The sequence below is a fragment of the Protopterus annectens genome, chromosome 1.part1 (assembly GCF_019279795.1).
Source record: "Protopterus annectens isolate FY-2018-M chromosome 1.part1, PAN1.0, whole genome shotgun sequence".
NCBI classification, from domain to species: Eukaryota; Metazoa; Chordata; order Ceratodontiformes; family Protopteridae; genus Protopterus; species Protopterus annectens.
The window spans coordinates 428,398,619-428,419,691 of NC_056726.1; the positions used below are offsets into that span (position 1 = coordinate 428,398,619).

General features: G+C 42.7%; 1 protein-coding gene across 1 annotated transcript in view; it reads right to left on the reverse strand.

Annotated features, from left to right (window-relative positions):
- Nucleotides 1-21,073, reverse strand: part of ACO2 (aconitase 2) — a 1,318,356-nt gene that overhangs the window by 655,807 nt on the left and 641,476 nt on the right. Inside the window, exons 11-12 of the mRNA XM_044075713.1 lie at nucleotides 11,872-11,900; nucleotides 4,906-4,929 (exon numbers count right to left, since the gene is read on the reverse strand). Coding sequence (XP_043931648.1) covers nucleotides 4,906-4,929; nucleotides 11,872-11,900 — 53 coding nt within the window. The remainder of the gene's footprint in view (nucleotides 1-4,905; nucleotides 4,930-11,871; nucleotides 11,901-21,073) is intronic.

Genomic DNA, 21,073 nt, shown 5'->3' on the forward strand with positions numbered 1-21,073 from the left:
ATAGGACCAAAGAAGTCAGGATCAGTGAGACCACCTCCACCAAGAGAACAGTCACCAGTGGCTTACTCCAGGGGTCCTTGTTGGCCCACTCTTGCTTGGCATCTACTTCTCAGAAGTCAGAACTAATGTCAAAGGCTTCTGGCTCACCATGTTCACAGATAACTGTAAACTGGGAACTACCACAGATTCCCCCATGACACCAACAACATCCTAAAAGAGGGTCTAACACAAACAAATGACTGGTGCAAAAAACATGGATTGAAACACAATGCAAAGAAATGCATTATGGTGCCCTTTGGGAAATCATCCACCTAAGCTAATTACTTCTTTGATAAAACTACCTTAACAGCTGACCCCATAGTTAGGGATTTAAGAACATATGTAGACAATAATTTTGCATTTGGCCAGCATATAGCAAAGGTAGTAAAAAAAAATCATTCTATGTCATCCAACTCATAAGCAAGGGTATGACATCCAGGTCCAAGGAAGTTATAGTACCACTCTACTCAGCCTTTATCAGACCCATCATTGAGTACAATGCCCCCTTTGGCATGCACCTAACCAGGCACTTGTAACAGTTGGAACTCCTTCAAAGGTTCCTCACTAGGAGACTACAGGGTATGAATACCCTGTCTTACACAGATCGCCTTAAGGTTTTATCTCTGGACTCAGTCTCCTAAAAGTTAATTTGAGGAGATCTGTGCCTGGTGTATAAGGGATCCTCAGATTGAACTCTGATGGATCTCTTGCATATCTGCAAGACAAACATCACCAGAAACACTAGATCCAAGGACCTGAACATTGTGTGAGATATAAACAGAACCCTCTGGAGGGACCAATATGTGTCTCAAAGGATTCCTAAGCGATGGAATAAGCTCCCCATCTATGTGAAGCAGAGTTCATCCCTTTCTCTATTCAGAAGAAACCTTGATCATTGGATGGGAAATTGTAAATTCACCATTAGTCTGGCCCCCATGTCTCTGATGGGCAGATGTCAACAGTAAATAAATTTACCCCCAACTAACATACCCCCCCAACCATAACCCTTAGCTACCTGTTTACTAATATACCCCACCTATTTAGGCATCCAAGGAACTCTGGGATAAAACTGGGATGAGTTGCATGGGCTACATTTGTAAAGACCTTGATGATCATTAGCCTAGTATACACCTATGAACTACTCCTTCTCTGAAAAAGGCTCTTCATCCATGTAAAGCAGAATTCCTCCCAATTCAAGTGTAATTTGGACAATTGGATGGGTAATAGGAAATTCATCCCTGGTTTGGCTTCTACGTCTGTAATGCACACAGGCAACCTGTAAATGGCTAATCTCCCAAGCCCTTGCTTACACTTATGGGTATCAGAGCTTGTTAGAGATTTGGGATGTATGGCTAGGCATAAAAAGCCCCAGTGGTTGTTAGCCTAGTACGCATCTATGAATGTATGAATCTATGATTCACACCACAACCACAACAGTTACCTACCTTCAAAACTATGCAAAAAAAAAAAAACTACAATAAGTAGAAGGTAGCATAGCTCAGCAGACCAAATCTCTAAGCATTCAAAAGCAGAAAAAGTAAACTAACACTCCAAGGTAAAATATGATGATTTGTGTTCCATAACATGGTTCAAAGCACATTCCTTTGTAGCAAAAGCCTTATGTACAGCACTAAATGTCTGGCCACTGAAAACTAGGCCATGCACAATATCAGACAAGTTGACACTCCATCTACCAAGTAAGCATTTCACTCTTTTATGTCAGCCCTCAACTAAACTTTAGGTTCTAGAAAACCAGCACAATGAAGAGCACGTAGACAAAAACGAGTTTCCAAAGACAGGAGGAAGAGATCCAACAGAAAACTTTGTAGCAAATTTACATTTATGTCCAAGTATGTCATACTATTGAAAATGATTCACTACATCAGCAGATGAAAATCAAAAACCCCTAACCAGTTCTTTAAATACAACAGTTAAGTCATTGAAAGGTAAAAAAGGAAATACAGAATGGAAATTATTATCATTGCTGTGAAGAGGAGACAAACCTAATGGCTGCAGACATCTCCACACATTGTGAGCGCAATAAAAGAAGCAGATCACCAGTTTACCTCCTCAAAAGTTACTTGACAAACTCTTAATGTGAAGTGGATTAGCAGAATAACAAGCCTCAGAAAACAACTCCAAAACTGCATTCTATGTAATACTGTGGGGTCAAAGAGACTTAGACTTAATGAAAGCCACAATAAATGGAAAGCTGTTGTATTTGCCGTCCAAAATGCTACACTCATGAATGCCTAAGCACATGGCCATTTGTCAAATAGGGGCCATCCACCAGCCAAAGATCACAAATTGAGAAATCACAAATGTTTTCCACTGTAGAGAGAACAAATGCAATTGTAGTAGACCTATTGTCCACCACTTTACAACAAATAAACACTCCTCTGTGTAAAGGCCACTGCTCTGGCTCTGGCTTAATAACAGCAACAGAAAGAGGAATACTCTTTAAATCTTCAGCTTTATGCCTTCTAATTTGACCAGCCATATGGCAAATTAACTTTTGAGCAGGCATAATTGCTGCAACTTCCTCCAAGCAGACAGAAACATTATACACAGCATCACTCACACTTTGCAAGGATAGTCTTTGCATATATCAGCCTTCAAAAGCATATCAGCCAAAAGTAGATCTGAAGTTGTCAATTTTTATGTTATCCTCAATGGATGGGTTCAGCTCTGATCCCTCAGAACTGACTCGTCCACTTGCTAAAGTTCATGGGCACCAAAAACTCTCGAGCTTCCCCCTTTACCCATAACGCACCAGGTTGAATACCTCAGATCAAGTTTGCCTCTTTCAGCTTCAGACATGATTGTTAACTTTACTCTCGCGCTCTTTTCAGATAACTGAAATTTTTCTTCATACTTTTCTCCCCCTTATTGAGTACTTTCTATTTTAGTCCTATTGCACCTCTTTTTTCCCATTTCTTCACTTTTTTTGTACTTTTAGTCATCTTAGATACTATTGCTAGTGTCTTCCCTATACCCTTGTGGTAGCTACCTTTACATACCATCATTGGTATTCTATTTCCTTATTCCTTTCCCCTCTTTTATTATTTAACAAAAAAGTTTCTATCCTTACATTTCTTCTCCCTGTGTATGTGCGTGTTTCTATCTGAGTGTGTGTGTACTGATTTAGTCTTTCCCGTGCTTGCCATGGTAGATGAAGACAGAGAGAGAGAGAGAGAAAGAAAAAGTCCATGCTGGTTTTAAAAGGTGTGCTAAGTGCTCTCACAAAATACCTTATTCCAATCAATACTCACTTTGTGTTTTTTATGTCCTCTCCACCTGCAAGAAGATTGTTCATTTAGTCACAGGACTGTAGTGGAGAGGAAAAATAAGTTGATTTTGAAAGATTTGCTACCCTCCTCCTTTGGAGAGGCTATTTCTGGGTCACCTTCAAAAGATTTTTCTAAACAAAAATGTAAATCTTCTAGGTCCAGCCCAGCTTCATCCTCCTCATCTTCTAAATCCTCAGAGGCAAAAAAGCACAGCTCCTCAGTGCCGATACCTTCCTCGGCTCCGAGTATGAAGAAATCAAAACTGTCAGTTCGACCTGTTATGTCAGAATCCACAGCTAAACAGATGGTGCTGTCAGTTTCTTCAGCTCTCTCTTCAGAAAAGATAATGCCTTCAACACCGTCCACTTCGATGCTGACAAAAGAGTTCATAGCCATACCCAGGCCCAGGTATTCTCCTTCAATTGACCCTTTTATAGATAAGCTGCCATCCCCCTTCCTGGATCAACCTTCTTCCCCTGCAAAGCCCACTGGTTCTTCCAGAAGCTTTACCAAAGAAGAGATGGAAATAGTGGTGAGAAAGATTCTCTTGGTGCAAGAAGTCACTGGGACCTATAGGTCTCCTACCCTGTCAGGTCAGGGACATTCTACTTCCACCCCTCCAAGCAACTTTCCTCCTCTGACTTCTACTGCAAGTTTAGGGACCTCGGTTCCAAGTTGTCCGACACCAACCGCTCTCAGCTCTGAAGTGGTCCTCTTCTTTGGTGACTCTGAGTTCTCCGGCTCAGTCAGAACTAGAGACCTCCTAGAGCCATACCTGTCCTGCTGGTTCCAAGAAGTTTGATTCAACCCAAGTTTTTTCGGAGTTGTCTCTCCTCCTCAGAGCCTCAGAATGGATCAGCTTATCCCTGGCTTCTGCTTCAGGAGACATCTGCACCGATTGAGGGGAGACTACAGTGCCAACCTCTGTTCGTTCAGGCCCAGATTCCCTTCTTACCATGGGTAGATCAGGTTTTGAAGCCATGAAGAGGGCCTTGTCTACTCCAAGATATCAGTCAGTCCTTCCCCCCTCAGAACAACCTGCCAAGTCATTCCTTGCTCCAGAGCCTCACCCACTTTCTCCAGCTGGGCAAGCAGTTGTCAAGGCCTCAGGGAACCCCACATTTGGGAATGTCTTCTTCTGACACCTCCCCAGAGCTTCCCACTGAGGAAATTCCTCAGAAGAAAAAGTGTAAGAGGAAACACACTGATTCCCTTGATGAATCGTACACTGAAGACACAGATTTTGAGGAGGGTGAAGGATCCCCACGATCACCTCCTAAAGATGTCTCCTTTGGAGACATCCTGGAAATTTTGAAACAGAAAGGTGGTTCATAGGTAGGTGCTAGACTACCGGCCCTAGTGCCTATATAAGCCTAGCCAAAAAGGTACCCTGGCTTTCGCCACCCAAAAAAATTATTTTCCTGTGCCCCTGTTGAGCAGAGCCACAGAGCTGATTCCCGGGGTGAATTTCCTATTTTCCATCCAATCATCAAGATTTTTCTTGAAGAGTGCTAATGAGGAGTTTTGTTTGATATAGATATGTAGTTTGTTCCAGAGTATAGGAAGTCTCTGGGACAGGAATCTATCCCTCCAGCATGTTCTGTTTATTGTGGTGACAAGGTTTAGGTCCCTAGAGTGTGTAGCTCGAGGGATTGGGATTTCTTTAAATGAAGCATGTCCAACAGCTGTGGGTTTGACATAACTTTGTATGTTAGGCAGAGATTGCCTCTGAGTAAGCGATATGCAACGGAGTAAAGCTGGAGTTTTTTGAGGCATCTGCGTAGGACATCTGTTTGAGGCCAGTAATCCCCTTTGTGAGGTATTTCTGCGGCCTTTCCAGTTGTTGTAGATGTCTTGTGAGGTACATACCAAAAGGGGAATTGTACTCTATAGTGGGTCTAATGAGTGATGAGTAGAGGGGAACAAGGACCTCTTTTTTCCTGGATGAGAAACCTTTTGTGATGAGGTGTACCACATAGAAGGATTTCCTGACTACTGTGGCAATGTGATTATCAAAGGAGAGACTACTGTCCACCTGTGTCCCAAGGTCTCATCACACTTTCGGTGTTAAGTAGACTACCACCTATGTGGTAGCTCATGGGTAGAGAGTTTTTACCAAAGTGGATGACAATGCACTTTTTGGCATTGAGCTTGAGGCCATGGCTTTGACACTAGCCATCTGTCTCAGTGAGGCCCTTTTGTAGGATGTCAGCATTGTTAGGAGTTTTGATTATGGCTCCTAGTTTGCAGTCATCTGTGAACTTCATTAGACAAAAACCTTCTGTGTTAGCCTGTACTTCAGAAAAGTAGATACCAAACAGGAGAGGACCCAGGACTGAACCCTGTGGTACATGTCACTGGTCTGAAGTCAGATTTGGAGTCTACTACTTTCACAGTGTGGGTTCTGTTAATGAGCCAGTTGGCAACCCATCTTGTGACATAGGGATTTTATACCTAGTTTAGTGAGTTTATCTTTCATTCCAGCGTGGGGGATGGTGTCATAAGCCTTGTCGAGATCTAGATAGGCTATGTGAACCACCTTACCCTCATCTACAGCTTTGGTGACTGCTTCAAAGAAGTCTATCAGGTTTAGGAGACATGATCTGCTTTTTACAAACCCGAACTGGGTGGGGTCCAGAGTTTGGAGATTACCAATGTCTTTGTTTATAAGGTCCATGATGATACATTCCATGGCCTTGCAGACCAGGCTCATTAGGCTAAATGGGGTGGTAGTTCCCGGGGTCCATGGTGGCTCACCCTTTGTGGAGTGGGATAACTGTCACTATGTGCCATTCAGTGGGCACAAAGGTGAGGTTATGACTGAACATGGTGCTTAGGTGGGGTGCCAGTTCATTCTGTAGTTCATGTAGAACGCAGCCTGGGATGTTGTCAGGTCCCATGGATGCTGTGTTCTTGGCTTTAGAGAGTGTGTTTTTTACCTGTGCAGCTGTGATTACAGGAACTTTGCATTCTTCCGGTATAGAGATAGGCCCTTTAGGGGGTGAGGGGGGATAAAGTTAGCACTGAACCTATCTGTCAGGATGTTGGCAATATCAGTTGGTTCTGTATATTTAGTGCCATTGTGCTGTAACTCAGAGCAGATCTGAGTGTTGCCATTGAGATTCTTGACATAGCTATAGAATGCTTTATGGTTGTCTTTAGAATCAGTGGCGATTTTGTTTTTGTAATTAGCTTTGGAGCATTTTATGAGGGATCTCAGCTTCTTACTGAGGCTGACAAGGGAGTTCCTCCAATCATGGGATTTTACTCTTTTTTGCAACAGTTTCTTTCTTCTGTTGTAGAGTTTGTTTATGGAAGGGGACCACCAGATTGGCTTCCTTTTTTGGAGGATAGCATCTTGGTTCTGTTAGGGATAGCATGATCCATGCACTCCTGTAAGTGCTTACAAAGTGCATTTGTGTAGGATTCAGCAGTCATACCTCTATTGTCCATCTGCATGGGTGTTATGAAGTTTGCCACTTCTGTCTTAAGAAGCATGAAGTTGGCTTTGGAGAATTTTTTTACAATGGTTTCCCTAATGGGGGGTGGGGGTGGGATGTGGATGATTAGGGTGATTAGCTTGTGGTCAGATCTGACCAAAGAGGAATTGACTTCTGGTGTGGAACACTGGAAGCACATGTTGGTAATGACCAGGTCTAGGATATTGCTGCCCCTGGTGGAGGTGTGGATAAGTTGATGCAAGGCATTGGAATTTATGAATTCAAGAAAATGTTGATCAAAAGAGTCGGTACATGAGTAGTTTTCCCAGTTAATGGTGGGGTAGTCGAAATTGCCCATTATTAGGGTGTTGGGTTGTACCCTAATATTTTCCAGTGTATCAAGAAATGAGGAGTGCGAATCCTGGGGAATGGTGGGGGATCTGTATCATATTACAATCTGGATTGTGGTCTTGCTCAGAGTTAGTTGCACTTGGATAATCTCAGATGCATTATGCTGAGCAACTAGCCTGGAGGTGTGGATATCCTTAATAAATATGGACACTCCTCCGCTTTTAGTGTTTCGGTCCAGGTTAGGTGGCCGAAAGGTGGGTGCTCTCTGGAGGCTTGAACCAGGTCTCTGTCACTGCACAGATGTCGATGTTCTCCATTTTAAGGAGTGCCTCGAGTGAATGCATTTTGAGGTTTAGACTTCTAGCAATGAGTAGCATTACACTCAGATTTTACTTGCTTGTACCTATTACGGTGGTGGATCTGTCATTTGAACCTTGCCTAAAAAGGCACTATAGGGGTGGCAAGAGCCTTAACCAGTATCCGGAATCCCAAGGGCGACAGGTGCAGACCATCTCTGGCAAAGCATTGTGGTCTGTTGCTCATGTCATCCCAGGCAGACAGATACTGGATCCCATTAAAATGACACCAGAAGCTTAGAGCTTAGTCAATTGTTGAAGTCAATCATTTTGTCCTTGTACTGTGGTATCATTCTGGGTGATGGCAGGATGCTACTCAGGGCTAGGGTCATACCTGCCTGGGCTACAAGATCGGAGAGCTCCTCCATGTCTCTTTTCATGTAGTCCAGGGAGGTACATCTCAGGTAATTCACACCAACATGGACAATGACAAAGTCATATTTGTACTTGTTGTGGAGTGACCTGAGTGCGTGCATTATGTGGCGGATCCTGGCACCCGTCAGGCAGCTGACAGTAACTTTCTCCTTGTTTAGCCTGGTGAGTGTAACATCAGTGTGCCTGACTATAGAGTCACCTATGGCTAGAGTGTTGGGTATGCTGTTATGCCTTATGGGCTGTGGTTGAGTGGCACACTAAGTTTGCGGGCTATTTGTCATTTGGGTTGTGTTGGGGGTGGAGGTTGCTTGTGTTTCTGCTTTGGAGGTCTCTGTTGCTTGAGCAGATTTTTATTGAGAGCCTCCGTGAATGTATGCGTGTGTTTTGTGTTGCTATGTGTGTGTTTCGGTGGTGTAGGTTTTGAGGGACTATGTGATGAGCATGGTGTGGTACAAGTGTTTACCTTCTCCTCTTGACTGTCTAGTCCAGTCTTGGGTGAAGAGGGCTTTGCTTCCAGTTTGGCTATATACATGCATCTCTCACAGGTTGTAATGTTGGGTGGTAGGAAGACAGGGTTGCCTGTGTATATGAGGCAACTGCATTGCCCCAAGATGCCTAGATTCATCAGGTAACAGGAGAAAACACTGGGAGCTGACCCTTAGATATTCCTGGATAGGTGCTTATTTATTAAGTACTAAAAACTGTTTTCCTCCAGACAAGTGAGAAAAGTCGAGTGCTGTAGTAATTTGTAGCTTATTTACTGCTTACAAAGAGTGCTGATCTCAAAGAAACAGATATGAGTGGTAAAACTAAAAAACTGGCTAGTTCTACAAGAAAATTTGAAGAGGAGACTTTATGGCACCAGGAATAGTTTAATCCTAGCTATGTGGTGATGCATAAAGTGTATTTTTTTAATATAATATGAGCAAACTGATTTAAACAAATTAACCAATAAAAAGCTAAAAACTGAGCCCCGTTCCAGCAGTCTTCGATCAGACAAGTTCTAACTGCACACTCCTGCCACTAGGGTGAAGGGGAACCTTCCCTAAAAAAAGGTGGTCTGGATTAGTGCTCAAGTTATACAAACAAGGCTAGATTCAACAGGTCTGAATTTAGTCTATGCTACAGCAAACAAGGCATACCAATTTCAGAAAGAAACAGTTCAAATAAGCAGGCACAATAAGCCTTTAACCAGAAACTGCACCCTTAGACAAACTGTTTTGGATGAAGGGCTTACCAGTAGATGCCATGGTCTTAGCAGTAGCCACAAAAAAAGGAACTGGCAAATGACAGTTCCACTATTCATTCTCCTAACAAGGAGTCCAGGACAATGGATAGACTAGAGAGGTGGATTTATGCCTCATCAACCTTTAGTCTATGGTCAGTGAATTAACTGGCACATTTTACGAGGTTGCAGAGGGATCTGATTAAAGAAATTTCAGATACTCTCTCTGGAGCCATTACTGATAGTGTCCGGGAGTCAGTAACTTCTTAGTTGGCCTCCCTGACTTCCATTTCCAACTCATCCATGAGGCTCATTTCACATGCAGCTGAAGGGATGACAATAGCCATCAGTTCAGCCGTAGCATTAAGGAGACATGCCTGGATGCATCTGTGTGATTTCATGGAACCTTTCAAGTCTATGTTAAACATGCTCCTTTTGATGGCACTTATTTATTTGGGCCCAAAGTAAAAGCCACATTCATTAGGTGTGAGAAGGATGGAAAGACTCTTTCTACAGTGGGCATACATTTTTCCACCTCTCAGAGACCCTTTTCGAGGAATCAACATACTGATGGAAAAATGTGGTTCAAAAATTTCCATGGGTCCTTTCCTGACACACATAGTGCCAGCTACCTCAGGGGCAGAAGGGGGGGGGGCTGCAATGTAAGATGCCACCCTCAAAGCAGAGGTGGTCTGCAAAACCAGGTTTCTGAGATTCTTTCTTTGGTAAACCCTTCCAACACTCCTGAACAGAGGCCTGATTGCCCTCCTCTGGAGGCAATTGTGAAGTAATTTTTCCCAGAACCAGAGAGGCTGGATACAGATAACTTCAGACAAATGGGTGCAGGGAATTATATCCAGAGGTTATATTATACCATCTTCAATCAATTTATCATCCTACAAAGAATCCTGGATGTTCCACCCAATCAAAGGGAACAAGCAGCACTAGAAATACAAAAGTTGCTAGAAAAGCAAGTCATCCAAAAAGTCCCTCAGACTAGACAAGATCTGGAATTTACTCAAGATTCTTTTTAGTGCCAAAAAAGACAAGGGACTGGAGACCTATTCTAGATCATGGCAAATTAAACAAACTAATTATTCGAACCAAATTCCAGATGATCATGGTTCAGTCTAGTCTTCCATTTTTTAGAAAAGAATGACTGGATGTGCTCCATAGACCTCCAAGATGCATACTATCACATAAAAATGCACAGGTGGTCCAGGAGGCTCTTACACTTCTGGCTGGGAGCCAGTCACTACCAGTTCAGAATACTGCCCTTTGGTCTCACCACAGCCCCCAGGGTGTTCACCAAATGCATGGCAGTAGTAGGCGCTCACTTGAGACTGCACAAATTCCGCATGTTTCCATACCTAGATGATTGGCTCATCACTGCCACGACCAGGCATCAACTCATAAAAGCCTTGCAAATGGACCTTCAAACATGCTCCTCTTTGGGAATAACAGTCAACTATGAAAAATGTCATCTGGAACCTACTCAAGCTCCAGAATGCACAGGTGCTGTGTTAAATATAAAAAAACAAAACACCAAAGACTCTCTTCCTCTGCAAAGATTACTGACAACTCAAAGAAAAGTCTTGACCATAATCAGCAGAAACAAAGTGCCTGCCAAATTAGTCCTCCATACATTAGGCTCCATGGCAACATCAATAACTGTTGTACCCCTGGCCAGATATCATATGTGAATTCTACAGTGGTTGCTTGCCTCATAGCCCCCTTTTGGCCTCAACAGATTTGGTTCCCCTTCCTTTGGCCTTATCTAATCAAACAACCTTGGATTCTGGATCCAGTTCCAGATCTCCTGTCACATCTGACAGGCATGGTTCAGCCAGACATTCACAATCTCAAGCTGATGGTTTGGTTTGTCCACTTCCATTAGTAGCCAGACAACCTATGCTCTCATCCCCTGTTCTACACATACTACTTTCCTCTCATAAGCCTTCCACACAAAAACTGTATTCTAGTCAATACTTTCCCATCTCATGTCCAAACCAATTTTCATCACCATCATTTGCAAAAAAAGATCTAACGTGGTGAACTCATTAAGAACAAATTCTACAAGGACGTCCCTTTTCTCCCCCTCAGCCCAAGGCCACAGTGACCACGAATGCCTCCCTGCTGGGGTGGTGGGGCATTAGAGTGGGAAGACCGTCCTAGGCACTTAGTCTCAGATAGAGGCCCATTACACATCAATGTTCTAGAGATGAGGGCAGCGCTTTTGGCATTGCAAGTATTTCAGTATGCTCTCCCCTCCAGAATGATTGTGATTCAAAAAAATAACAAGTCAGTAGTCTGGTATATCAACAAACAAAGAGGAACCAGGTCTTACCTACTATGTCAAGAAGCTCTAAGAGTGTGTCAATGGGTGATCTCACCAAACCATTTTCTCATAGCAACACATATTTCCGGGAAGTCCAGTGTGATAGCAGACAAATTAAGCAGGTGCATTCTCCTACTTCACAAGTAGTATCTCAATCAAAGTGTGTTGAAGAGAATTTTCCAATCATGGGGCCAGCCTTGCTGCAATCCTTTTGCCTCTCCCCTAAACAACAAATGCAACAGCTGTTTTGCCATAATCCCCCCAGTTGAGGAAGTCCCGAGGGATGCTCTTCTACACAATTGGCCCCCTGGTCTCCTTTATACATTTCCACCAATACTTTTGATTCCTAAATTGCTGCAGAAAGCCATCAGGCTGAAGAGCAGAGTCATTCTCATAGCCCCCTTTTGGCCTCGACAGATTTGGTTCCCCTTCCTTTGGCCTCATCTAATCAAGCAACCTTGGATTATGGATCCAGTTCCAAATTTCCTGTTACATCTGACAGGGATGGTTCAGCCAGACATTCACAATCTCAAGCTGATGGCTTGGTTTGTCCACTTCCATTAGTAGCCAGACAACCTATGCTCTCATCCCCTGTTCTACACATACTACTTTCTTCTCATAAGCCTTCCACACAAAAACTGTATTCTAGTCAATACTTTCCCATCTCATGTCCACACCAAGATTTGTGTGTTCCAAGGGAACCTTAAAAAGGTAGGGAAAAAATGAGGTAATTCGAGAATGTAATAGATCCAAGCTTTGATAAGCTAAACTACCTTTTTAAGGTTCCCTTGGAAATTTTTATATTCACAAATGCACTTTACTGTGATTGGACCTTTTTAATTGATATATATATATATATAAATGGTTTTAAAATGTTATCTTGCTGTTTGTCTGAAGAAGGTGAGACATTAGTCTTGCCGAAAGCGCTTACATTGTATCTGGTAAAATAAATTTGATTTGTGATTTTTAGAAGCCTTGCTCTTATTGTGTTCCAGTTCGCTATTTACCAAGTTTTGTGGGTCATATTTCGTGGATTGTTTTGTATATGCCATACTTTTATTACTCATTGCAAATTGAATTTAGTCTCCAGGGGTAGATCATAATTTGGCTCAATGGTGCTGTGGAACATTCTTCCTTAGTCCACCTGGGAAATAAGGTAGCTGGGGACTCTGTCCCATCCACTGACGATAACATGAAAATTGACAACTTCAGATAAAGTTATGTACTCACAATAATATTTCATCTCAGTTGTCAGTTTCCATGTATCCTCAATTCTCTGTCTTCTAACCCCCTACTTAATTTAATTCTTTTGGAAGAATGGGTGGTCTCTACTGTCTTTCACAATCTGGCTTATTGTTACAGTGGTGACATACGCAGACATACCCTGTGATTCATGAAGCTCAGCGCAAGGACGGTTTTAGCCTTGTGCCGAGCGTCCCCATTACAGATGGTGCAGCAGTGCCATATGAATATTTATGAGGGTGTGCTACTGCACCCTCAATGTGCACAGGAAACGTGTGCGAGCGCAAGGGGCATGTTCAAGTGCTCTACGGAGGCGGAAACATGCCCCCACAGCTACACAACCTACTATGCTTACTATTAGAGACTGCCTCTAATAGTAAGCAAGTAATTCAGTGTCCGTGGATACTGAAATGTATGTCAAGCATACAAGAGTGTCCACGAACACTGAAATAAAATCAAAGTAGTAAACACACAAGCATGTAGCGGAATAGTAAGCACCGTCCCTAGAACTTTCACAATTAGATACCCCATGTCCCTATTGTACATTTGTATTGCTTCAATATCAAAAGTGTAAGCAAAGCGCAGCATATTTGCGCGTCACTGCCCCCTGTTGAGCATAGCTTACACATCAAAATCATTCAAATAGAGAAAAACATGCAGAATCAACATTAATGTCAATAGTGCAGTGGTTAGAGCATCCGGCTAATGAACAAGCATTCATGGTTCAAGTCCAACTATAGCACATATCATTTTCCATGTGGAATGAATGTCATTTTGCTGTAAAACCCTACATAATAACATGTAAATGTGAACTGGAGTACCACATGAAATGTTTAACATAAGTTTCATTCAATCAAAGTGGTACTGTCATAATGAATAAGGCACTAGTAAGCAGGTGTAAGCACAAATAAGCAGATATAAGTATGTACAGATATATATTTATATATAAAGAATGAATGTTGTAGCAATAAAGCATACAAAAGGAATGAGAAGGGAATCTACAACAACTCTGGTATTATATAGTGCTGTCAGCGTATGTCATATCAAGCTGGGCAGGAGTGAGCAAAGCACTGCTACTCACACCACAGGCAGGATACTACCAGTGGGAGTAATATTGTCAATCTGCTAAGCCTACTTTACAAACAATCAGAGGGTAGTCCCTGGTGGGACTACCCAAAAACTGATAGAATGACTGGACCTCCGACCATTACACAAGCAAGTGCAGGTATGTTCAAGGAATAAATGGTGGGAGAGCCTGATAACACATGGGTTAGGGCCCCTAATGCTCGGGAGAGGGCAATGTGTGGAGGTGTTTCATGGCTGCGATAGCAACTGGACAATGGATGGTATGCGTGTATGCCAAACTCGGGTGGGGTGGAGGAACTATGGGTATGAAATTATGGATCCAGGCATGTCAGAGTTGGATGGGCTGGCTCTAACTGGACTGCCTCGTGGAGGTCAGCAAGTTCATTATAAGTATATATGCATACACACATGCATACATCTATATGTAGAAGTACATTCCCTGTAACACATTCATTCCTTTTGCAGACATAAATAACATGAAAGTGCCCTTACAAACCTCAACAGTAGATAGAATAATAGGTTGTGCATAAGAGGGAAGGGACGAAACTGCTGAAATGCAGACGTGTGTACAATGTCCAAAGTCAGTGCTGTGCTCAAAAATTCAAATGTGAGGACTTTCTCACATATGGAATCATTCCTGTGATCTGACTGCTATGGCAATGCCAATCATTAAACCGGTCTATTTGTAAAATAATTACGCCAAACTCATACATAATTAGCTCTCATGTGTAACGTGTGTGTTACCACATAGTCATACTTATTAATTTATTGTAGTGTCATGTTAATGGGGGTAAGGATGTAATGAAGTATAGAGTCTAATCTTGAAATAAAGACATGTGTGTCCCATATGGGACAACCCAAAAATTGAGAATAGTGTCCTATTGGTCGTTCATGCTACCAATGTTTGTGGACTAAAAGTATGGGATTACTGAAGATATGTGGAGTGAGTCAACCGATTGGATGGGTCTACAGGAGTAGGGAATGGCCAATGTGTAGTGGTGTGGATACACCACGTATCCAACTGGAGAATGGATGACTGCTGTGTTAGTGAAGTGTTGGGGTGGGTGTTTGGGGAACTAGGAGTCATGGGTATATGGGTATATATGCAAATGAAGCAATAGTGTATTGGTTAGAGCATCCGCCTAACGAACAGACATTCCTGTTCTGAATCCCACTGCAGCACATACCATTTTCCATCGGTAATCTGTATATGAATATATTTTGACATCTGTCTGCGGTATAATCTGCATAATAACAATTAAAAGTGAACTGGAGCAAAGTGTCAGTGACATAATGAATAAGGCAATAGTAAGCAGGTTTAAGCATATATAAACACCAGTAAGCGTGTGTAAGTGCATTTGCACGGGGTATGCATTGCTTTACAGACACACATATATATATATAAATATATATATATATATATATATATATATATATAAAAATATATATTATATACATATATGTATATATATATATATATATATATATATATATATATATATATAGTTGCAGACATATACATATATGTATAAATATATATATATATATATATATATATATATATATGTATATATATATATATATATATATATATATATATATATATATATATATATATATATATATATATATATATAGATATAGATATGTATGTGTGTGCGTAGATATACACAGATATACCGCGATAGGAAACAGCACACAAGAATGACATATGTTCACAGGCTATGCCAATGGAAGTGAGGGGCCCAAGCAAGAAACATGAAACACGTATCATGACCTTCTACCCCCCCCAGCCAGACACAGGAAACATAGACACAAACCTGCAAATAATGTAAATAGTCCACTGCTCCCCAGCCCACAGGCAGGATACAACCGGAGGGTACACAGTGCATCCGTGAAATCTAATCTTGGAACACAGACAGGAGCGTCCCTTGCGGGACGCCCCAAAAATTGACATATAACCAAAAGAAGGTGATATGCCGACCAATTTGGCTGGGGTGTGTACATACCCAGAATACAAGGGTGGGAAAGCCTGATGACCCATGCGTCAAGACAATGTATGACATGGGTCCCGTGAAGTGGAGCGTGGGCAACATGTAGTGGTGTGTTCAGACCCAACCAGGACACAAAGTAAGGATGGGTGCTGTAGAGGAGGTGTGGGTGGGGGAACTATGAGTAGCTAGTTATGGATCTAGGTGTGCAGGTGTTGGCTGATGTGGGTCTATATGGACAGCCCCAAGGATGTAAGCAAAAGTGTTCACTGGGCAGAGGCATTGCCCAACGAGCAGCCACACCCGCTATGAGTCCCACTGCAGCAAAGTGTAATCTACATGGCAAGGAACAGAATAACCAGATGTAGATGTATATATGTAGTGGTGTGTGTGTGTGTATATCTAACCTTAGCAACATAGAGATATACCTCTCCCTCCCCGCAGTACAAATGTATACATACAGAGACAGAATACATATACATACCCACATATAGATATATACATATGCAGACACCCATAGACCCATATGTCGTTACAGATATATAGACAGCAATATATAAATATATACATTTATGCATACATATACAGATATATCTGTATACAGTAATGTATATATATATATATATATGTGTGTGTGTGTGTGTGTGTGTGTCTGTAAGTATACACATGTATATAGCTAGGATATGATACACTAGTTACAAATTACATATGTTCACAAGCCATGTATATGGGGGTGAGGGGTCCAAGCAACAAACGTGTAACACATAGCATCAACCCCCCCCCCACCTAGACCAGTGAAACATACAGATTCACAATAAAAGTAACACTCCACTGCTTCCCAGACCACAGGCAGGATACTACCAGTGAGAGAGACCTGCCAGATCTAATCTTGAAACAAAGACATCAATGTCCCGTGTGGGACACCCCAAAAATTACTGATCATTGGAGTCAGTTCCTGTCATGAGTCATCAAACCAGGCTGTAGACGCACATGGACCAGTAGGTTGTGCAAGCATGATAACCCATGGGTCGACAACGTACGACATTGGTCCTGACACGTGGAGTGTGAGCAATGTGTAGTGGTGTGGTTAGACTGCACCTGCACCCACAGTAATGAAGAGTGCTGTAGAGGAGTGGCAGGTGGGGGGAACTATGCGTATGCAATTATGGGCATAGGAGTGCAGGTGTTGGCTGGCGCAGTTGTATTAGGACCAACCCGGGGATATAAGTAATATTCCAAAATGGGCGGAGCTTATGCCCATACCTCTCAACCCCTTAGAGCAAATCCACTGGACAGGACATAAACCATTGGGGGAACATATAGGGACCATACCTCTCAACTGTCCGTGATTTTCAGGGACATTCCTGATTTTGACTCACATTTTAACTCTGTCCCTCTTAATCCCTCCAAAATCTAGTGACTTTTGGAGGAAAGGTGGTGAATTACACTTAATGAATAATGACAATAATTGTTATAAACTCCTTTTACTTCAGAAAATGTGTATTAATTCACATGCTCTGATTCTGTCAATGTTTCAAGTTAATAGCACTAATATTTTAAAAGTGTCCCTGATTGTCCCTGTGTATTTCTTAACTTGTCCCTGATTCAGTTGAAATTTGTCCCCACTTGTTTGAGAGGTCTGAAAGGAATAGAAAGCACATATTCCACTAAACCTTAGAAAGCTGATAGAATAATAGGTATGCAGTAGCATGACTCAGCTGAAGGATGTGGGGTCCTAAACCCAATTACCTGTCTTTATTTAATGGTGTCAGTTCCCAGGTATTTGCCAGACAGGTGCAGACTGTAAAAGGAACACACCAATAGTATGAAGCAAACTCTGGCCAGGCCGTGGATTCCGTACAGCTGACCGTCATGTTTACATCTAATTGGCAGCCATTCCCGATATGGGTCCCACCGCAGCACAGTCCAGTTTAAATGGCTAAGTACGGTATGACCATATGTATCATTGCATAACCCACTACACAACACCTATGAACACATGGTTGCAACACCCCACTTTAGGCATGTAAACCGATATAATAGGCATCAGAAGGTATTATCGTAGTACTCACCCTCACCCAGGGGTGTGAGTGTCAGATGCAAACACCAAATGCAGTGCATTTGCAAGTGCAGGAGCAAGCAGGTGTAAGCCTGTTTGGGCGCCGGTATGTGAGTATCACACTGGTGAACCAATGTAGAGGCTAACTGAATGTAAGAAACTGTATCCGGAGGTTAGCATTGCTTAGCTCCACGCAAAGCCGCGCACACCCACTCACAACTGCTTTAAAGTGCCTTAATCACTCTGTACCCAACAGCTCATGTTCTGGCCAGCAACAAAATAACCAGCCTCTGCAAGGCTAGAACTCTGGACCCTGTACATCATAGTCATAGTAGTAAGCCACTACGCCATGATAGCAATACATATAAAGGAGGTATCAGCAAACTATTCCTCACAACAGGGAAATCAAATCAAATATGTGAACTGAATGTATGTACAGTGTAATGTGCTATAACCTGCCACAGACCATAAATATGTGAATTGGAGTATTGCAGTAAACATAGAGTTGAGGTGTGACTGTAATAAAGATATAAAGCCCCCAGGACCCCATATAGTGTATGTACACATATTTGAACTATACCAGACACATATATAACCTGTAATGAGTAAGACGTCATTGGCAAAAGGCAAATATAATGCTAGATAACCAATAAGCAATGCTAACCACAGCACAACCCAACTAAGTAATTAAACCTCTTTAAGCAGTGCCAACCTGAACTAAGCAGGTGTGCCCATAGCTTAGCCTTTCCCAAACTAGCCAATTACAGAAAAGTGCTGGAATCCGGCCCTACTTAAACCGAAGAGGTGGGAATACAGCTCATAACTGGTTGTAGCATCCCCCTGCAGACAGAATGGCTGGAGTGGGAGAAGGCACTCGCTTTAGAGCACAGCGCTGGGGCATCCAGGAGTTGAAATTCATGGTATGGCTCCTGGTAAAGCACCATGACAGAAGACTACTGAAGGGCCAGTACCAGGGCTCGCAGTACAAACCAGAGGCCTAGGACAGTCTCGCCCATGACCTCACTAGTGCCACAGGTATCCCCCAGACTGGTGAGCAGGTCAGGCACCACCATGCATACATGAAGCGGCAGAGGGGGGATGTCCTGGAACAGTGGATCCAGGAAGCAAGGCAGATGCAGAATGCCCCAGAACTGAGTAAGTACGCCTTCCACTACGTAGTTAATAAATTCCTAGCTTGTGTATACTATGGATAGGTATGGCTAAATATCACTGTACTTCTCTGACAGCTGCAGATGAGCATGCTGCGAACCAGCAAGCCTATGATGCTAGGCTGCAAAGGATGCGTCGTGAGGCAGGTTAGTAAATAGCCTGCATGTACTGTCATAACTAATAATAAGAGCCTCAGAAAGTGTTGTACCAGTATACAGAATTGTGTAATATGCTGCGAATAAAGGTGCAATCCCTGCATTGCTTCTGTTTACCCTGCAGTCATATGTTGTTGTACTGTTGCAGTTATTAAATAGTACTGTTGTAGTAAGCAGTGTTACCCACACTGTGGTATGTAGATAAAATGTCTATGAAGTTCTGTATAACAATGCTGGAAGTGCAAACAGGTCAGTCATATTAGACAAGATACATTGCAAAGCCTCACAACAATTGCATGATAGCATAGTATGCAGTGATCATAACTATAATGCTTTTGTCACACACAGCAGGGCTTTGGATCCCAGGACCACTAGTAAGCTGTATGCATAATCATTCCACACAACTGCACACAGTTTGTTAGAATGTTCAGAGAGAAAGCTGTATGCATACTTACACTTAACTGTACACATTTTGCTACAATGCTCAAATAGAGGGTGGTATGCATATTCATACCCCTCAACTCTTCCAATCTGCCCAGTATGTCCTGATAAATGGCCCACATCACCTGCGTTTTGCCCTGTTCCCCTGACAAATTAGTGTGATGATCCAAGAAATGTAGGCAGCTGTTAATGACATATAACTGATAGACTTGTACATAGTCAGAGAATGTACATGCAAACATACCTGTCATCCCGGCATCTCACACAAAGTGTATGAGAGCAGTCTCAAAACATGTTGCATTAACACCTGCATCTTGTCAAGCCTGTACGTAAGACATGGGTCCTGTACATACTATTCTACAAACATACCATTGTACAATATAACGCCATTGGGTAGTGTAATAATACAAGTAAGGGACAGACCACTGCAGTGACTACGAATGTTATGAAAATTACAAGGATTTATTAGTTGTTAATTGAACTCGGTCTCTCTCACCCCTACCATATGTGCAAAAATAACCGATTTACACAACCCATTTGGTATGTCTACAGTCCTAACCTTTGTTGGGAAATATGACCTATTGTTTTATAAATATTCACATTTGTTTCTATGCATGTGCCATGTTAAAATACTCCCATATTGGTGGCCTGTTGCCATCAATGAAACCTGCATGTTGTTGTAATGGCCACTGTTTACCCATATATGCATGTGTTCCGCCTGCTCTGCAACTATTTATATCTGGTGCCCTGGGTAATGGGAATACCTATGCATGCTGTTATAGCTAATCGTGAATGCTGTTGACTATTACTAACCCATATCTGCCTTAAACATGCAACAACATAGCTCATATGGGAAGGCTGGTCCCAGCTGACCCACCTGTCCCATCTCAGCTGGCCATGGCACCGGGCACCAGCACATCTGGGGCCCAGCCTGGGACCTCCTCGTCTGTTGGCCCTGCACCACCATCAGGAGTGGGAGCGGACAGGAACCTGTCATCCTTGGTACGGTCCAGGCCGTGGTGTGTAGGGAGCTTGACAGGGAGATTCCAGACTGCCTACGCCAGCTTGAGGGCTGAGTGGCGCAACTAGAGGGTGAGCCTGCCCCTCCTACACAGCCCCCAACACAGCCACCTTCTGGGCTTTGAAGGTGCAGTGATGACTGCCCATAGGTGGGGACCTCAGTCCCACTGTATCCATTTGTGGGCTCATGGGCTTGCGACTGCCAAACATCCCTCCCTGTCCAAGGTGTTCCCCCCCACGTGTCATATACTGCCCCTGTATATGTCTTGTTTGTCTTGTCTGTCATCCTACCCAACCTATCCTCCCTGATCATACCTACTCTCCTTCCCCTACATCCCACTCCCACCTAAAAATAAAAGAAAAAAAGGGAAAGCTGTTCCCGCAAAAAAAGCACGCCCCATACATAGCTGTCCATTTCGCACATGTGTCCACTAGACACATGTAAAAGTTTCTAATTGGCATCACAACATAATATTGTTGTCCTCACCCCTCTCT